The 20,569-nt window shown below is 43.2% G+C and overlaps 1 protein-coding gene across 3 annotated transcripts in view; it reads right to left on the bottom strand.

The window, feature by feature from the left end:
• Positions 1-16,970, bottom strand: part of PPP1R13B (protein phosphatase 1 regulatory subunit 13B) — a 59,960-nt gene extending 42,990 nt beyond the window's left edge. The window contains exons 1-3 of one of the 3 annotated variants that reach the window (XM_049612027.1): positions 16,060-16,970; positions 14,029-14,176; positions 4,032-4,151 (exon numbers count right to left, since the gene is read on the bottom strand). In XM_049612027.1, the coding sequence (XP_049467984.1) occupies positions 4,032-4,151; positions 14,029-14,176 (268 nt within the window). In that variant the 5' untranslated portion in view covers positions 16,060-16,970. The other 2 variants (XM_049612028.1, XM_049612025.1) reach the window with 2 other exon arrangements.
• Positions 16,971-20,569: the final 3,599 nt, after the last annotated feature.

Genomic DNA, 20,569 nt, shown 5'->3' with positions numbered 1-20,569 from the left:
AAAAGAGGTTAACCAAATATTTGTGGCATGGCACGCAAGTGAACACAGGCATACGGTATACAACAGCCATTTCATAGAATCTAGAGTAGTTTCCTAGTAGCAGGAATCACACACGCACACACGTGCACGCACACACGTGCACGCACACACCCCCCCACACACACACGCACTTCCCTTAAACTGTGGCATCTAGCAATTTATGGGGTTAATTAAATTCTTAGTTATTCTTGGTATTTTTAAGGAATAACGTGTTCAGGTTAATTTAATATTTCATCATTTCTGCCTCTTCCAAACAACAGGCTATCAAGAAATTAGAATACTATGAGACACACAACATGAAAATTATACCAAGTGCCACTTAATCTTTGATGGTAAAGAAACCTGAAGACCTTGCAATTTAGAGTCAGAAAATAATGAATCGTAAGAGGTGACATTTAGTGAGCACTTTGCAGGTCACCTCACTAACCCCAATCACAGCCCTATGCACCCCACAGGTGAGGAGACGGGGCGCAGGGATGGGAAGTCATTTGCCCAAGTCCCACGCTAAGTAAGCAGCCTCGCTCCCAACTCCAGTGCACCGGCCCCTGGGGTCTACTCTGTGCTCTGCATACGGCCTTCATCGAGTTACTTTCCATTCCAAGCTTGTCCCCGAAGTGTACAGGTGATGGGAAGTGAACATTCTCTACGCTCTCCTCCAGGTTCCAAATAGAGAATCTTTACATTCTGGTGAGGCAGGTCTTTTACTTTTTGTTATGTATCTTGTAGTTCTACACAATAAACACTCAAATGTAATTAATTAATCCCTTTTTTTTAAAGTTTATTTTTGAGAGAGCGAGCGAGTGAGCGAGCAGGGGAGGGGCAGAGAGACAGGGAGAGAGAGAATCCCAAGCAAGCTCCACGCTGACATGGGGCTCAAACTCACAAACTGGGAGATCAAGACCTGAGCCAGAATCAAGAGTCGGATGCTTAACCACAGATGTTAATCCCTTTTAAATAATATCAGTCGGTGACAACTACCTTGTACTCAGCTCTGTGGGAAGCACAGAGGAAACATGAGCCTCGGATCCTCAACTCTGGCTGCTTAAAGTCTGAACTGGAGGAGCAGCTCAGTGAACACGAACAAAACGGAACAAAGCACCTGTTCTACGTGCCATGCCGTCTCCTTCCCTGGGTTCTGAGACAGGGGCGCAGTATGCCCAAGCACGGGCAGAGAAACCAGGGCCGAGGGGAGAGCACAGGGGGCAGGGTGTGGGGACGGCCTTGTGAGTTGGGGACAACAGAGAATGAAGATGCCAGAAGGGACGTGGCTGAAACGGAGAAAGAAGGGGCAGGGAGGCTGAAGAGGTGGGTAGGGTCCTACTACAAATGCCACCTAAGCCAAGCTGAGGAGTGCCGAGTAGGATGGCAGGGACTTTGCCGGAAGTTCTGCAAAGCCATGAAAGTTGTGATGAACTTGGTTCTTCCAGTCCTGCCCAACAGTCCCAGCCAGCCCGGGTTGCCCTGTGAATTCCCCATCACCGCACCTTCCTGGGATCTTCCTCATCCCGGTGCCCTGCATTCTCCCCTCCGCGTCCTGCTCATCCCTCGAGGTCCCTAGTCTGCCTTCTCTAAATGCTCTGCTCTGTGCTGACGGCAGTCTCCTTCATGCCATGCAGCTCAACATCCTCTCCTCCCATCTGTGCACCTGCTGTGTCAGCACCACTGGGCTGAGCAGTGCTGTGGGGTGATGATGAAGGTCCACCGGAAGGTCAGCGTTGTCACCTTCCTCGTGCCTGAACAGTTCTCTTTAAGTATCCCTGACGCTTCCGAACTCCGTGAGGTGAGAATAAGGCCTTACCCCCATCCCTCCACCCAGGACACTAACGGGGATGTACACATACTGTGTTAGTACGAGTAAATCACAAAACCTTTAAGTTAAGTGTAGCTAGGCCCAAGAGGGATGTATTTGGAGAGCTCAGCTAGGGAGCTGATACAAATTCTCTGCACGAGAATAGCACTTCAGCTGTCAGCTAGTCTAGCCCTCCTTCTTGGGAAGCTTTTGGGCAGAGAGGCAGGGCCCTCGTCTAAGACAAAAGCGGACGAGGAGCTGGATCTGGTCTCCTGACTCCAGATGGCCAGCAGCAGATAGAAGCAAGCCCAGAAGTGAAGGTGCATTGTAAAAACAGCACTGAACTCCATTTACAACCGTGGAAACAGGATTTTAAAGTAGCTGGTAGCTCATTCTAGGATCAGAATGTCTTTTCTGATAAAATACAAATAAAAGGGAATCATGTGCAATAAGGGAATATTCTTTTTACAAAAGGATGTCCCATTATTGTTTATTCTTTAAAAAAAATTTTTTAACGTTTATTTATTATTGAGAGACAGAGAGACACAGAGCATGAGCAGGGGAGGGGTAGACAGAGGGAGAGACACAGAATCTGAAGCAGGCTCCAGGATCTGAGCTGTCAGCACAGAGCCCGACGCGGGGCTCGAACTCACAGACCGTGAGATCATGACCCGAGCCGAAGTTGGACATTAACCGACTGAGCCACCTAGGTGCCCCTCGTTTATTCTTTTTAAATACCGGAAGTAATCCACAATCACTGTTGAATAACAAGTTAAGGATCTCTTCAAGGCAGTATACATACTTTTACAAGAGATTCTCTTTGTTTAAATTCGAATTCAAAAATAGGAAGCATATTCCCATGGTTCAAAATTCAAAAGGAACGAACAGGTATACAATTAGACATCTGCCCTCCCTCCCTCACCCTGCAGCCATCCCACACGGCTGGCACTGTTACCAGTTTCTGACCATGCTTCCAGAGCCACTTTACACAGGGACGAGCCGATGCGGATGGACAGAATTACGCTCTGTCCCTGGTGCACGGCAGCGGCACAACGCGCACGTGGTGGGGCACGGTGCTCACTCACCTGTTCAGGAGACGGTCTACACCACCAGCTCAGGGCACAGAGCTACTCCTGACTTGTGGCCGTAGAGTGGCGCCCTGCGCGGCCGCACCACCACTCCCGTAACCCGACGCCCACGGCAGGCCCTCCCGTGGCTCCCACCGCAGGTTTCCGTGACTACTAACGCTGCGTGCACATCACTGTGCGTGTGTGTAGGCACAGCTTTAGGGTAAGTTCTCAGAAGTGAGGCTGCTGGGTGAGAGGTCTGGTGCCTTCCTAAGTCTCACAGATATCGCTAAACTGCCCTCCACAGAAGCCGCTGACCGACATTCCCATGGCAACATGGCAGAGCGTCTGTTTCTCAAGCTCCTGGCCAACGCTGTCATTAAATGTTCTAGTCCTCGCCGAAGTAACAGGTGAGATACACTATCCTCCTGTCTTCTCTGCATCTCTTTTATGAGGAGTAAGGCTGAACATCTTTTCGCATACCCTAGGGCCACGTAGATTCACTTTTCTGTGACCTGTCTTTGTAGACTTCCCCTTTTCTTAAACGGGTTTTCCTTATCAATTTTTAGAAACTTTTATACATAAAGATAGGCAGCCCTTTACAATCTGAGCTATAAATGCTGTTTCCCAGCTTATAATTTGCCTTTTGACTTTGCCCAGGGTGGTTATTGCCACTCAAACCGTGTTGGGGGCGGGTTCTTCTGTTTTCAGTAATTCAGTTCTTTTATGGCCTAGTGTCAGGCTTAGAAAAGTCTTGTTCCCTCGAAAAATTTTAAGTAAAACCTGTATCTCTCAGAACTCTTCTAATCCTTTCGTGGTTTCGTTTATTCTTAAAACTCTGGATATTCGATGCGTCCGGTATTTATCAACGGTTTCTTTCAACAGCAGGAGCCCTCACATGTCTGAACACATCACCTGACTGACTCAGGGTCCTGAGACGGAAGCAAGGGCGGAAGCAAGGGCGGAGTAACTGTCAACTGCAATAACAGAGGGCAAAGAAACGGGAGATCCCACCTCCCCCCTCCCCACTGGTGAGCAAAGGGAAAACAAAACGTGAACGATTTAACATCTATTCCTATTTTACTTAAATTAACTGTTACGGCAGGAATTAACAAACGGGGAAAGCACTCGGCTACCTTGCTCACTGCTCTCGGTCGGGGAATCCTCATGTCGAAGGAAAAATTTCACTTCTTCCCTGCGTGGCCCCCACTTCTGAAGATGTTCGTACATCATGTGATCAAAGGGTATGGGACGCTCTAGAAAAAAACCACATCTTACTTATTCCAGAAATAAAATGACTCCAACCAAAAGCAAAAAATAAATAAAAATAGATTTAAATAAATATACACATATACATTAGAATTCAAGGATATTATAAGCACTAAATTTTAATTCTAATGAAGTAAAAGCAGGAGTGTGAGTGGGAAATAATCTAGGTAACACATAAGCACGAGAAGTGTACATAAAAGCGATTCTGCAACATTAAATAGGGAACACTGGAAACTGCCCTCTATCATACTTATTTACTGTATCAGGAAGCAGTGTGCCTCTCAGTCTTCAAAGAAGCACATTAACAATCTGGCCCAGCATGGCCATTCACTAAAATGCTGCGTGTGGCCATCAGACGCGCACGGGGCGCACGGGGCGCACGGCTCACGTCTTGGCCAGTCAGGTACCGCTACTGGGAATGCTGGCCAAAATGCAGAGGCTAAAACTACCAAGTTCGTAATAAAAAATACATTCTACAGAATTAAATGTACTAATGCACTTCAAATATTAAAGAAAAAAGCTCAAAATAAAATCCTAGTAGAATATCGACACCAGTGACTAGAGAAGAGCACGGACGTATTTGTTAAACTTACGAGGTACATTTCTTATGTTTATAATCCTAGTTTCCTTAGAACTGCATCATGTGTAGAAACAGAAAACAAAACAAACACAAAACAAAAAAACCTCGGTTGTTTGCCTTCTTCTTAGATATCTGAAGAACTGCTTATGTTCTGGATACTGATCCCGGGTTGATTACATATATTGAAAATAGGCTTGTCTTTTAATTTTGTTGGTGCCTTTTGTTATACAGAAGTTTAAAAATAACGTAAGCACTTATCGATCTTTTCTGATTTTGAGGTTTTTGAACAAATTCTCTTAACTCCAAGGTCGAAAGAATATTCTATATTTTTTTTCCTACAAATTATAAAGTATTGCTTTTCATTGTCCTTATGGAACTGGTTTTGCTTTTCCTACTTTCATCATCAATGGTCCCCACATCATTTACTTGCTAGTGTCTCCTTTCCTCATAGAGACACCTCTGAGCCGTCTCAGGGCTCCTCGGGCCCCGATCTCTTCTAGCGGGCGGGCTGTCACTCTCCACGCCGCGGCTGCAGTCTCCACTGCTGTGGTTTTACAGTTGGTGCTGCCATCGGCTAGGACGAGTCCCCTCGTGTGGCTCATCTTTGAAACGGTCTTGGCATTGCCCAGCCCTTTGGGCTCACAACTACTTGAAAGGAGCTGCTTGTCAAGTTCTTTTTTGAAAGGTAGGCTTTTGACTGTAATCATACTAATTTATTTACAAGTAAAATTTGGGGAGATCTGAAATCTTTGTAAACCGGGTCTTCTAGTCCATGAACATGGTTCTGTCTCTCCATTTTTTTCAAGCATGTTGTGTTTTTCAAGGATTTTTTTTTTAATCACCATAGAGATCTTATAAATCTCTATTCCTTTGTACCTTACAGGTTTTTTGTTTACATAGCATTTAAAAATAACTTTCATTTTATCTATTTTTTTAATGTTTATTTTTGAGGGAAAGAGAGAGAGGCGGGGGAGGGGGGGTGGGGACAGAGGATCTGAATCAGGCTCCAGAGAGCCCGACGCAGGGTTCAAACTCACGAACCGCGAGATCATGACCTGAGCCGAAGTCAGGTGCTTAATCAACTGATCCTCCCAAGCACCCCCAAAATCACTTTCATTTTAGAATGATCTTAGACCTCTAGAAAAGTAGCCAAGACAGTACAGAGTTCTGATACCCCTTCGCCCAGTTTCCCCTAACGTTAGCATCTTAACTGAGTATCTCTGTCAAAGCTAAGAAATTTACACTCGTACGTTACTGTTAGCTAAACTCCAAGCTTTATCTGCACTCCACTGGTTTTTCCCCTAATGTCCTTTCTGTCCCAGGAACTGAACCAGAAAACTACAATTGCATTTACTTGTCTTAAACCCTAGGTCTCTGCTGGTCTGTAATAGTTTGGTCCTTCCCTGTTTTTTTCATGACCTTGACAGTTTTGAGGAGTTCCAGCCAGGTATTTTGTAGAATGTCCCTAATTCTAGCTTGTCTAGTGTTTTCCCCCTGGTTATAATGAGGGGATGGATTTGGGGGAGAACTCCACAGAGGTGAGGTACCTTCTCATCTCATCATACCAGGGTGTGCATGCCATCACCATGACAGATCGTGTGATGCTGGCCTTGACCTAACTCAGCTGAGGTGGTATCTGCCGGGTCCCCCGCTCCAAAACTCCCAACTACTACCTCATTCTCCAACAGGTCGCTGGCAAGTGGTGGGTGTGTAGTGCATAGGGAGGACCGTCGGCTGATGACATTGGCCTCTTTGTCCAGAAACATCTCCCCCAACATTTCCTCACATGCTGAGGACTGATCCACAGGACCTATTATAACATCTACCTCTGTAATAGGAAATTGGAGAGAATTTTTCTTTCTAAAGGGTTGTATACCTCAGGAACTATCCCCCTACCCCCACTTGTTGCTGTTACCAACATTAACAAATGTGGTTTATGAAGGTGAAAAATGAATTGTATTGTGAAATTTTCTTTTCTGGTAATTTCTTGCTTAATTATTAATTATGCCTTTCTGTTTTACATTTTATTCGTGTTTATGTTTTAAAAATATTCTTGGAAGCCCAAAGTAGCAATTTTTGAAGACAGTGTGTGAGATAAGAGAAATTCTAAACCTAGGCCTACATTCCAGAGAAATGAAAACATATGCCCCCACGAACACTTGCCCAGGAATGTTCACAGCAAGCATTATCACAGCCAAGAAGTGGAAGCAACCCAAATGTCCATCACCTGCTGAATGGAGAAATAAAATGTGATCTATCTTACAATGGATATTCTTAAGCCAAGAAAAGGAATTAAGTACTGAAACATGCTACAACGTGGATGCACCTTGAAAATATTATGCTAAGTAAAAGAAGCCAGACCAAAAAAGCCATGTATCAGATGACTGGGTTTACATGAAGTACCTAGAGGAGTCCAACACATAGAGCCAGATGATCACACAGTGGTTGCCAGTGGCTGGGGGGGGGGGGGAGAAGGAATGGAAAGGTACAGACTTTGGTGACGGCTACACAACACTGTGAATGTCCTAAATACCCCTTAATTGTACATGTTAAAATAGTGATTCTTATGTGCAAATTTTATCTCCACTTAAAGGGGAAAAAAGGAAATCCTGAAATGCTCCCAATGTTGCTTGTGCCTGAAGTCAGGAAGGACATCAGCAAAACTAGGGGCTCACAGGCAGTGACCTGGGAGAGTGCCGAGGCGACACTGAGCAGTGTCGTCCACCTCGAGCACAAGCATATGGCTGGAGAGAGACCTTTCTCTAAATCTGCTCACCGGGAGAAAGCAAGAAGTCTGCAGGCTGCAGTCCAATCATACATTCACAGTGTGATTTATTGCTCTACCCGAGGTTAAGTTCTACATTTCTTTCTTTCCTTTTTCTTTTTTTAAGTTTATTTATTTTTAATGTTTATTTTTGAGAGAGAGAGAGAAAGAGTGCGAATGAGGGAGGGGCAGAGAGGGAGACACACACAGAATCTGAAGCAGGTTCCAGGCTCTGAGCTGTCAGCACAGAGCCTGACATGGGGCTTGAACTCACCAACTGTGAGATCATGACCTGAGCTGAAGTCGGACGCTTAACCGACTAAACCACCCAAGTGCCCCTTTAGTTTATTTACTTTTGAGAGAGCGAGGGAACGTGAGCAGGGGAGGGACAAAGAGAGAGGGACAGAGAGAGAGGGAGACAGAGAATCCCAAGCAGGCTCCATCCACATTGTCAGCAGAGCCCAACGCAGGGCTCAAACCAATGAACCATGGAATCATGACCTGAGCCAAAATCAAGGGTCAGACGCTTAACTGAGTGAACCACCCAAGTGCCCCAGTTCTAGATCTCTATAAAGAAAGAAGTCCTGCCAGTCACAGCAATGTAGCAAATGGTGCGCTCCTAACGTGCCTTTTCTGTGCATGTAAGCAAGCTCTGTCTTGTTCTTTAAATGTCAGGGCAAGTACAGAAACGGTCTCATCTCAGTTGAAAATGAAATCTGTGTTTGCTCAGCTCAAGTTTAGCACACAACTGAGTATTTGCACAGAAAAACCAAGCACAGAGTGTACTTTAAAGAAGTAAATATCGGGGCGCCTGGGTGGCTCAGTTGGTTGAGCATCCGACTTCGGCTCAGGTCACGATCCTGTGGTTTGTAGGTTTGAGCCCCGCGTCGGGTTCACTGCTATCAGCTTGGAGCCTGCTTTGGAACCTCTGTCCCCCTCTCTCTCTGCCCTTCCCCCACTTGTGCTGTCTCAAAAATAAATGAAACGTTAATTAAAAAAAAAAGTAAATATTATACATTTTTAGTTTTGAAAGTAACTTTTTATGTATATAGGTCCACATAAAAGATTTTTAAAAATCACGTGTACTGTAATTTCATAATGTTGAGGCCTATATGTAAGCCTAATCATGTTTTGCACAGAATTGTGCCTTAGGCCATATTTTATTCATATTGCTTTGGCTTATGGGGTTAAGTAGCTTCAGTTTTAGTCACTTTACTAATCAACATTATCCATAAGTTTTCATGTTTTTTACATTAATTAAAATAAATTCACAACCTTTATTTATTTTTCTAGCTCAATAAATGTTTATTGAATGAAAGAAAGAAAGACTTAATTATCAACAATTACCATAGAAAAATAAGTCACAGGAAAGTAATGTTGCCTTGACAACCTTTATTTAAATCTACCAAGTCTGAGCCTAACTTTATAAAAATTAAACCCAATTTTGTCTTAAGTCAGTCATTTAACAAGTTTATCGTTTCCCTCTCTGAATTTAAAATTTCAGGGGCGCCTGGGTGGCGCAGTCAGTTAAGCGTCCAACTCAGGTCATGATCTTGTGGTTTATGAGTTGAAGCCCCGTGTCGGGCTCTGGGTTGATAGCTCAGAGCCTGGAGCCTGCTTCAGATTCTGTGTCTCCCTCTCTCTCTGCCCCTCCCCTGCTTGCCTCTCTCTCTCTCTCACTCAAAAATAAACATTAAAAAAAATTTTTTTTTAATTTCAACGAAAAGATTAATTTCAAGAAAAGTAAGCTAAGTTTAACTCTCTTTTAAAAAAAAATAGTAAAGGCTAACTAAAACATCATTTTTGTTTGAAAGTGAAAACAGAACTACCCCACATATATAATATGTACTATATACCTCATCAGTATCCATAATGGAAATCTATGATAAGACTTTCAAGTGTTCTTGGATAAGGCAAAAATAAAATTAAGTAGGAAATTTAACAAAAGGAAATGCTGAAGGTTCTACCTATATTCCTGATTTGCAATAGAGTGGACCCTGTGTGGGAAAGGGAAACCCAAGTACAGTAGGCTAATATAATAAACTGGCCAAATTAACACAAATTAACACAGTGTTACAGGCTGAGCTGTGTTCCCCCACTAATTCATATGTTGAACTCTTTGCAGAACCTCAGAATGCAACCTTTTGGAGACTGGATCTTTAAGGAGGTAATAAGTAAAAACGAGGTCACCGGGGTGGGCCTGAATCCAATATGGCTGGTGACCTCATAAGTAGGAGATTAGGACACAGACACGCACAAGAGGGAAGACGATGTGAGGACAGGGAGAGAAGGTGGCATCTGTAAGCCAAGGAGAGAGGCCTCAGGAAAGACTAAGCCTGCCGACATCTTGATCTCAGACCTCTAGCCTCCAGAATTGGGAGAGAATGAATGTCTGGTGTTCAAGCCAATGAGGCTGTGATACTGTGTTATGGCAGCCCTAGCAACCTAACATACAGATCCACAGAGAAACAGTCTCTTCTCAAAAGCATTAACAATTATACTGGAGTATTATACTTATGACGTACTGATCACACTAATAGACCATGAATCGTAGATGCAATCATTTTTATGGAAAGATTCTCTGAAACCTGGAAATTACCGTAAGGTTTCTCTAGGGTAAAAAAGACAGAGAATGGCTACCTTAAGTGCTTTCCCCCTTCCTCCGAATCTTACCCACTAGAAAATAGCTCTTCAGGACCCAGCTTTGCTGGTCTGTTTTACTCAACGACTTGTGTTTACTAAGGAGATATGACAGTGAACAGACAAGTTCCTGCCTTCAGGAATTTTAATCCAATGAGAAAACTATAGGAAAGCTACTGTATTATGTTCTGATAAATAACTATGACAGTACTGGAACGCAGAGGAGGGATGCTTAACACCCTCTGAGATTCAAGGAAGGGAGGAAAGGCAAGGGATGAATAGAAGTTAGCCAAGCAAAGGGGGCAGGTGCTAGGGATTGTTCTAGACAATGAGAATAGCACATACAGAAGCCATGGCAAATACAGTACACTGTGACCCTCTACTGTGAGGTCAACCTCATTCCTGATGAGGTAAAACAAACTATAATTACTTACCTATCCCCTCCTTCCTGTCACTGTTATCAGACTGATAACTGAGAACCTGCCCTCTTACTTCTGGTTTAGTAACAGTCCAACATTTATCAAAGTCAAGTTCCTCTCAATGTGCCCTGAAATCTCTGCTCTGAATTCTAAGGAGAACGTTAAAAGCACAAGACTTTGGAAGAAAATATTCAAGTATCACATACCTGATAAGGGATCTGTGTCTAGAATATATAAAGAACTCTTACTGGGGATGTATTGTATAGTATGGTGACTTTAGTTAATATTGTATTGCATGTTTGAAAGTTGCTAAAAGAAAAGATCTTAAAAGTTCTCTTCACGGGGCACCTGAGTGGCTCAGTCAGTTAAGCATCCAACTCTTGGTTTCAGTTCAGGTCATGGTTTCACAGTTAGTGAGACTGAGCCCCACATCAGTTTCAGCACTGACAGCATGGAACCTGCTTGGGATTCTCTCTCCCTCTGTCTCTGCCCCTCCCCCACTCATGCTCAGGCTCTCTCTCTCTCTCTCTCAAAATAAACATTTTTTTAAAAAAGTTCTTATCACAAGAAAAAAAAGTTTTGTAACTGTGTGGTGACAGATGTTAACTGGGCTTACAGCAATGATCATTTCACAATATATACAAATATCAAATCATTAGGTAAACATGAAACTAATGCTATATATCAATTATACTTCAATTAAAAAAATAAGCAAAAGTTCTAATTATGTCTCAAGTTGCCTGGGTAGCTCAGTCAGTTGAGTACCTCTTTTTTTTTTTTTAATGTTTATTTATTTTTGAAGGAGAGACAGAGTGGGGGAGGGGCAGAGAGAGAGAGACACAGACAGACAGACACAGAATCTGAAGCAGGCTCCAAGCTCTGAGCTGTCAGCACAAAGCCTGATGCAGGGCTCAAACTCACAAGCCATGAGATCATGACCTGTGCCAAAGTCAGTTGCTTAACCGACTGAGCCACCCAGGTGCCCCGAGCATCTAACTCTCGACACTCAGGTCACGATCTCATGGTTTGTGGGATTGAGCCTCGCACTGGGTTCCGGCTGACAGTGAGGAGCCTACTTGGGACTCTCTTTCTCTCCCTCTCTCTGCCCCTACCCTGCTTGCATGGTCTCTCTCAAAATTAAAAAAAAAAAAAATTTTTAATAAATAGACATTTCTCTAGGGGTATCTGGGTGACTCAGTCGGTTAAGCGTCTGACTCCTGGTTTTGGCTCAGGTCACTATCTCACGGTTTGTGAGACTGAGACCCGCATCAGGCTCCAGGATGACAGCATGGAGCCTGCTTGGGATTCTCTCTCTCCCTCTCTCTCTCTCTGCTCCTCCCACGCTCTCACTCTCTCTCAAAATAAATTAACTTTTAAATAGACATTTCGCTAAAGAAGATATGCAAATGGCCAATGAGCACATGAAAAGATGCTCAGCGTCATTAGCCACTAGGGAAAAGCAAATCAAAACCACAAGATACCACTCACACCCACTAGGATGGGTGGAATTGTATACCTAATATCAAGCGTTGGAAAGAATGTGGAGTAACTGGAATAGACTGATGCTGAGAATGTAAAATGGTTGCTTTTGAAAACAGTCTGGCAATTCCTCAATGAGTTAAGCAATTACCACCCAGCAATTCTACTCTTAGGTATATACCTAAGAGAAGTGAAAACATACGTCCACACACACATTTGTACATAAATGTTTATAGCAGCATTACTCAGGATAGCTAAAAGGTGGAAACAACCCAAATGTCCATCAACTGATCAATGGGTAAATGGAATCCACCCAATGGAATATCATTCAGCAACAAAAAGGAATGAAGCGTTGATACCAAAACAACATGAACGAACCTTGAAAAACATCACGCTCCATGAAAGCCAGTCAAAAGGGAATACGTGTTGTATGATTACATTTATATGAAATATTCAAAACAAGAACATCTACAGAGACAGAAAAGAGATTAGGGGCAACCTAAGAACGGAGCGGGTAGGAAGGGAATAGGAAATGACTACTAATGGATATGAAGTTTCTTTTTTGCAGTGATGAAAATGTTCTTTGATTGTGGTGATGGCCGCACAGCTCTGAGTGTACTAAAATTACTGAATTTAGGTAATAGGTGACACTTTCAATAGGTGAATTGTATGGTATATGAAGTATATCTCAACAGAGCTATTTAAAAAAAAAGTGTACGACTTTAGTGACTATCCCTAAGTACCCTTTCAACACTTCCATTTGGATGCCATCCCATTATCACCTCAGACTCAACAGGTTCTACCTGATCATTCTCTTACTTTCCAACACAGACCCATCCATACCCCAGTCACCTGTTTTTTCACACCACAAAAAGGTTACCCTCCTCCACCAGTGCTGACGGCCTTTGTGCGAGCTAGTTCTATCTCTTCCCTGCTGCCTACTTTCTCTCAATACCAGTCCCTTAGCTATCACAGGAGCATGATACTTTCATAATCTTCTCCTGTTCCTCCTTCACAGTGCTTCCCTTGCTGAGTATACCGTATCTACATTCAACCTCTCCTTTAGACTCCAAATTATTTTGCAGAATTTTCTGTATTCAGTATTATTTATGCTGATCTTCTCTGCCTAGCTGGATGACCAAGTCCTTAAATGTAAGAGCCAGGAGAGCAGAGCCTTGAACAACACAGATGTCAGGGACACTGAACCCCTGTGCAGTCGAAAATTCATGTTTAACTTTTAACTCCCCCAAAACTTAACTACTAATAGCCTACTGTTGGACAGAAGCCTTACTGATAACATAAATAATCGATTAACATATATTTGGTATGTTACATGTATTATATACTGTGATCTTACAATAATACCTAACTTTTTCTTAATTTTGGGGGGGGGGGTGGTATTTCTAGGCTATGTGGTTCATCTGTGAGTTTTTCCAAACTGTTGCAAATCTCCAAAAACGTTTCCAATATATTCACTGAAAAAAATCCACATATAAGTGGATCTGCACAGTTCAAACCTGTGTTGTTCAAGGGTCAACTGCACTTGCTTTTTACAATTTAATAAATATTTATGGCGCGCCTAGTGTTTTAAGGGTTTTATACACAGGGAAACATAAAAATGTTTCCGCCTTGAAGTATCAGGGGAAAAGAAGATGAACAAGTCAACACATACCAAACAAAACACTGTAAAGTCTCAGAGCACACAGAGCTCTCAGTGGGTTAGCACTGAGATCTAGAAAAACCTCATCTAAGAGCTGTATCTACTTTCCCTGCTCATTTCAGATGGCACAGATAAGGGTCAAATCACATCACATATATTTTACAAAGAGCATTTGTAAAATCTTTCTCCCATGTAATATGGTATCATTTTAATTATTCAATACCTCACTATCACAGATAACTAAGAACCAGAAACAGTATTTTGCATTTGATAAACATTACATTTGACGTACTTAGGAATCTCTATAGAACCTAATACATACCATTTCCCCTCCACACTTCAGCTAAATGGCAACTGCCCTCTCCAGGTTCCTTGCAAAATTCTACAACGTCTCGACACGTTGTTTCTGGTGTTATGGGAACTTCTGTTAAAATCTGCTCGTTGTTGCTCAAGAACACGGTTAATATCATCTGTAAGAGAAAAGATTTAAGCTACAATTACAGTCATTATCATAAGGAGATCAATCTGTGAACTTAAAACGATCCCCTCTACCTCCCACTCCCCCACCTGTACCAAAGCGCCCTACAGGATTAACTTTTGGAAACAGATAAGCTAATCCAAAAGTCATGTCGAGTGGCAGTCGGAAGAGCACGGAACTTAACAAACTTAAAAAAACTAAAAGATAAATATAATCTGCGTAGAGAAATTAAAATGTAAAACAAGTCACAAGAATTCCCAAAGGGAGCAGTATTAGAAGGGACCCAACAGCACTACCAGATATTATGAAGCCCCAAAAGGACATAGCAGAAGCACATGAACCCATCAGGGCAACAAACTCTCAAGTCCAGACATGGTGTGAGTGAGGAAGGAGATGCATCCACAGTGACGAAGGAAAAGACCGTGCAGTGAAGGAGGTCTGATCAATTAAAACTCCCAGCTGCAAGGGAAAACTGGCTTTATACTGCACATCATAGACCAGCATAAGTTCCTAATAGATCAAATATTCAAATATAAATCATAAATTTATAAAAGCTTAAAATAAAACCAGGTAAATTCCTTCTTATAACCTTGGAGTACAGAAGTTCATTCTCGCTATAACTAAAAAAAAAAAACAAAAAAAAAAACACCCAGACGCTACAAAAAAAAGATATATTCAAGTAATCAAATAAATGAATCTTTTACAAAGCAAAAAGAAACAGGAAAAAATATCTGCAATGCGTATGACAAATAAAAGGCTAAACTTCTTAATATATAAAAGGTTTCTAAAACTGGTAACAAAAAGACCAAATATCCAATTTATTTTTAAAAACTGGCTGAGGAAGGGGCATCTGGCTGGCTCAGTTGGATACGTGCAACTCCTGATCTCAGGGTTGTGAGTTCAAGCCCCACATCGAGTGTAGACATTACTTAAAAGTTTAAAAAACATTGGTTGAGGAAATACAATATACCACAATAAAATGCAAATGCCCTTAAACATGAAAATTTATTATCACATATTTGAAAAAGAGTAAAATAAAAATTGTCCAGCTTTTTTTTAATCTTAAAAAAAATCCTACCATTTTGATCTAAGCTATAAAGTGAATCATAATGGAAGGAACTTCTTCAAAAACATTTCTCCCAAGGTACGACTGAAACTGAAGATTTTCTTCAGTCAGACATACTATGAAGGACTTCAGTTTGTTCTTTGATCAAAGTCAGAAGCAAAGTCTGCATTTGTCCCCACAACCCCCTCTCACTTAGAACCTCAGCAGCTGATTAAGTACTTTATTTTAGTTCACGGTTAAAGAAATTTTTTCTCAGAGGTGCCCTAAATTCCTAAATCCTGAGATTAAATATCCTCACGTTGACGTTCGGGAACCAACACCGCGCCCCCCCACCCCCACCTCAGCCTGTCCTTCTGAGGGGGAGGGGCCGTGCATTTTCTGAACGTAGATCAGGAGAAGTCACTCCCTTGCTTAAAATATTCAGGAGCTCCACAAGGCTCAAGAGCAGCCCTTCCCCAAACATTTGTTTTCTAGTGATGAACAGCAAATAGGCATCTTCACTGAGCACCTCAGAGTCGAATGTTCACGTGAACCTCTACTTCCTCCCCCCGAGACTCTTCTGGGGCTTGATCTCCCTGGAACTCTGTCTGAGAAAAGCCTAGACTTCAGGGTGAGCTACCACTGCCAGCCCGATTCGGTGTCACCTTCCTGGCCTTCCGGTGGCCCGCCCCCCCCCCCACCCCCAGGCAAGGGCGGTCGGGCGGGGGCCCCACCCCCCCCCCCCTTGCCTGACAACTCCAGTTCACCCTCCAAAATCCAGTTCACGTGCTACCACCCTTGCAAAACCTCCCTTGGCTGCCTCTGCTCACCAGGGAGGCCACATGATCCGTCCTTTGTGACCTAGTTCCTCTTCACATACATCTTTATTACATCACAGCACGAACATGTCCTCTGGCCCACGAGGCTCCAGCAGGTCATTTCTGAGTCTGTCACCTGCTGCTGCCTGGCCAGGATCTGGGGCGGGGCAGAGGCCCACGGAAATCCGGTGGACTCCATGAACGACACACTAAGAAGACTCTGCCCCACCGTACAACTGGGGAAGTACTGCATATAATCTAAGATACGTCCAGTTTGTCCAGTAACAAGCATGGTTCCCCTCAGTTCTTCTTGGATATTACAAATACATTTCAATTCTATAAGAACTTAAGCAGTTATTTCTGCTCACTAACCCATATGAGGAAATTATAAAAATGGGGGCTTTGGAATACTGAAATAAATGGCCTGGAACCTACAGAATTTGGAATAAAATAGTAATTCCTGGATCCAGTGCAAACAAGTCCAGAACTGAAGGGCCTTAATGCTTTAACCATTTCTTTCTTTCTTTTTTTAAATGTTTTATTATTTGTCAGAGTCGGGGAGGGGCAGAGAGAGAGAGAGAGAGAGAGAGAGAGAGAGAGAGACACAGACAGAATCCAAAGCAGGCTCCAGGCTCTGAGCTGTCAGCACACAGCCCGACGCCACCCAGGGCTTGAACTCACAGACCTTGAGATCGTGACCTGAGCAGAAGTCAGCCGCTTAACCGACTGAGCCACCCAGGTGCCCCAATACTTTAACAGTTTCAACAGAACCAGAATATATTTTTATTCTTGTTCACACACATTTATTTTACACTGCTAATGGTACATTATGTAATTTCACAGCCAATGCTTTTCAAGATCTAGCAATATATTTACCTAAATCATGCTTTATAAATCAAAAAAATCAAATTAGTGAAAATATATTTCTTCTTCTTTTTTTTTTTTTTTTTTTTTTTACTACCTTCCCTTTAAGGGCTAACACTACAGTTCACTAATTAGCAGAGTGAACACTCTGTTTCCCTCAGTTCCTCAGAGTATTTTAAGTTCATTTATTTTGAGAGAGCATGAAGGGGAGAGGGACAGAGAAAATCCCAAGCAGGCTCTGCACTGTCAGCACCGAGCCCAACGCAGGGCTTGAACCCACGAACCGTGACATCATGACCTGAGCCAAGGTCGGACGCTTAACTGACTGAGCCACCCAGGGGCCCTTTACCAGGGTATTTTTATTCCTTATCCCTCCACCCCTGCCTGCGCAGCCCATGGTATGTTCTCAGTACCACGGGGCAGTGAATGTTTCCATCATCACTTGCTCCTGGAAGACAGAACCCTGGCCAGAGCGGGGACCAGTATGGCACCCCCACCACGGCACAGGGCAGCCCCGTCAGCATGCACTCACAAAAGCTCGGCTTGCGCTCATTTGCTCTGAAAAGCAGAGTCTCTGATGAACATGTTGGCAGGATGAACAATGGAATGACACTATTTTGGGACACTTTTTGAATTACCCAGACTTTTCAGCTCACGAGTAAGATCAACATGGTGGGGTGGGGGAGGAGAGGCAGCATGGCACACTTAGGAGTCTGAACACTTAATTGTAAAAGCTAAGCCCTCCCAGATAACCTACCCCAAAGTCACTAAACGCTACCTCAGGTTTTAAGCTCTGTTCTGTAATCTTTAGCAAACCCTATCTTTTCTAATCTTAGCAAACTTCATTTTCCCTAATCTCTAATTATCCAATCCAAGCTAATTTCATTATAATCATGACAGATTTAAAAGCTTTCAAGCTAAATGAAACTGGCATTGACCTGGATAGTGCAGGCTTCCCTAGAGCATCACCTAAGATTAATGCTGAGAAGGCTGCCGTTATTCTAGCAAGATCTCCTTCACTGAGGGAAACTGAACACCTCCAACACAAATATCATAGCATATTGATCCTACAAGCACTGTCCTGTTTACATTTTCACATCTCTGAAATCACAACATATCTTACAATGGACAGCATGTCACAATCCAACAGGTAGTATTTTTTTCTCTCTTAATAGTAAGTGTAAGACAGAGATGAAACCCAACAGGATTAGGGAACCTAAAGAAAACAAGTGCAGGAAAAAAGAAAAGAAGTTAAGGTTTATCCTTCCTAGAAAATGAATATGCTGAAGATAAAAGATTTGGCTAACTACACTAGAAAAACACGCAAAGATCTGTACCGCCAGCTGTCACAAATAGAGCACGTGACGACAAGACACCCACCTCAAACCATTCCAGACAAGTCACAGCCACAGACCCTGCTGGCCCTGCTCCCCGTCCTCAGTCACCCCCAAACGTCCGCCTCCGCTTGGAAGTTTTCCTGACACGGGTGTTCACCCTTCCTGACCCAACCTGAGATCCAGCCGCCTGTTCCACTTTCCTGTGGCAGACTGTGGCTACTTGCAGTGCAATCAATATTCCTACATGAAATAATGGATGCTTTCTTGCTTACGTCCTCTAGCAGAACAGTATAGTGACTCACGGGAATGAGTTATATAACCCATTATCAGGCTCTGAAATCGTCTAAGTTTGTCTCAAGCTGTGTGTGTATTTATTGTTTAAAAAATCTAAAAATCCCCAAACCACTATAAGGCTGCTGAACTCAGAGCCTGAGTACGATGCTGGACACGTAAATGGTGCTCAGTAAAGGAAGGCAGACCAGCAAGCAGGTAACTGCATAATCCTATGAACTAACTTGGGAGGTCACTTTATCCTTACTTTCAAGAACATTTGAGCTACGTAAAGAAAATCAACTAATCGCTAATAACCACTGATTTACATATCCACACATATCCTTTAAAATGTTCACAAATTTGGTATTTAAAGGATGTTCTTGGGGTGCCTGGGTGGCTCAGCTAGTTAGGCGTCCAACTTCAGCTCAGGTCATGATCTCACGGTTTGTGGTTTGGAATCTCTGTGCTGACAGTGCAGAGCTTGCTGGGGATTTTCTCTCTCCCCATCTCTCTCTGCCCCTCCCCCATGCATGCGCACGTGCTTTCTCTCAAAATGAAATAAACTTAAAAAATAAAAATACAACAAAATGTTAAACAGATTTACATGATCCCACAATTCCACTCCTACTTACCCAAGAGAATAAAAACACATGTCCATACAAAGTCCTGTATGTAAATGCTCATAGCAGCATTATCCATAACAGCCAAGATGAGGAAGCAACCCAGATGTCCACCAACCAATAAATGGATAAATAAAAGGTGACATATCACGCAATGGAATATTATTCAGCCATAAAAAGAAACAAAGTGCTGGGGCACCGGCTGGCTCAGACGGTAGAGCATGCGACTCTTGATGTCAGGGTCGTGCTCATAAGGAAACTTGAAATAAGCCAAATTCTGTCATTGGCTCTACCACTGACTTGGCTGTGCCTGCCTGGGGAAGCAGCCCCTCCCGTCGCTACAGGTCATGGCTTCTCATCGGCAGCTCAGCAGGTAACGTGGATAGGACAACGCTTCAGGACAACGCTTCTCCGAGTTTGCTGGGCCTCACCCCCTCAGGTGAAACATCAGATCCCTTAGCTCACCAACCTCACCTACTTCCATTTTCTAGTGGAAAAGGAACTCAGGGACGACAAAGATAACTGAGGAGAAATCAAACAATAAAAGCTATACCACACTGCAGGTACTGGTAATAAATAACTCACCTGGCAGCTTATAAATAAGTAGCTCAGAAAAGCCATAAAAAGCAACAGCTGGAGTGCAGGTAAAGAAACATCAGAAGACCCTTTCAAGTTTTCTAGTGGGCTGTGTGCCCCAACACGAGAGTCAACATTAGCTCCCTTCTGACCCTAGCGTGTTGTAACACTGTTCACCAATTCACCAATTTAAAATCTCAGAAACATCAGGGCTGTAAGGAAAACTAAGTCTAAGACATCGCCCTGTGTGCCTCATCCCACTTCCCTAAACCAACCTCTCAAAGACTGAAACACATGCCAGGAAGCCCTTACCCACTCACACAGAGCAAGGAGCATAAAGTAAGACGAACCTGGGAGGTACCCTAGCTTCCCTTCTCTCTCATGCTCCACAAACACGTTAGTAATACTGCTGACCCTAATTTCAAAGTACACCCAGAATGTGACTTCTCTTTTCCACTGCTGCTACCCTGGCCCAAACCACCACTACCACTCAGCTGGACATTTGCAAGAGCAACTTAATTGGTCCAGTTTTCATTCTTGCCCTTCAGGTATTATCACTTCGCTCAATACTCTCAAGTAGTTTCCTACCTCTCTCAGAATAAATTCCAAAGTCCTAAGTACCATCTGTAAGGTCCTACATGATCTGCATCTCTCTCTCTCTCTCTCTCTCTCTCTCTCTCTCTCTCTCTCTCTCACACACACACACACACACACACACACACACACACACACACACACACCTTGATCTTTCCTCTTACCGTACACCGCCCTTCACTTCCCTGCCCCAGCCACAATGAAAGAACACATTTTCACTGTTCTTCCAACAGAGCAAGCCAACTTCTGCCTCAGGGC

The sequence above is a fragment of the Panthera uncia genome, assembly GCF_023721935.1.
Source record: "Panthera uncia isolate 11264 chromosome B3 unlocalized genomic scaffold, Puncia_PCG_1.0 HiC_scaffold_1, whole genome shotgun sequence".
Taxonomy (NCBI): domain Eukaryota; kingdom Metazoa; phylum Chordata; class Mammalia; order Carnivora; family Felidae; genus Panthera; species Panthera uncia.
This window is presented reverse-complemented; position numbering and strand designations above follow the sequence as displayed.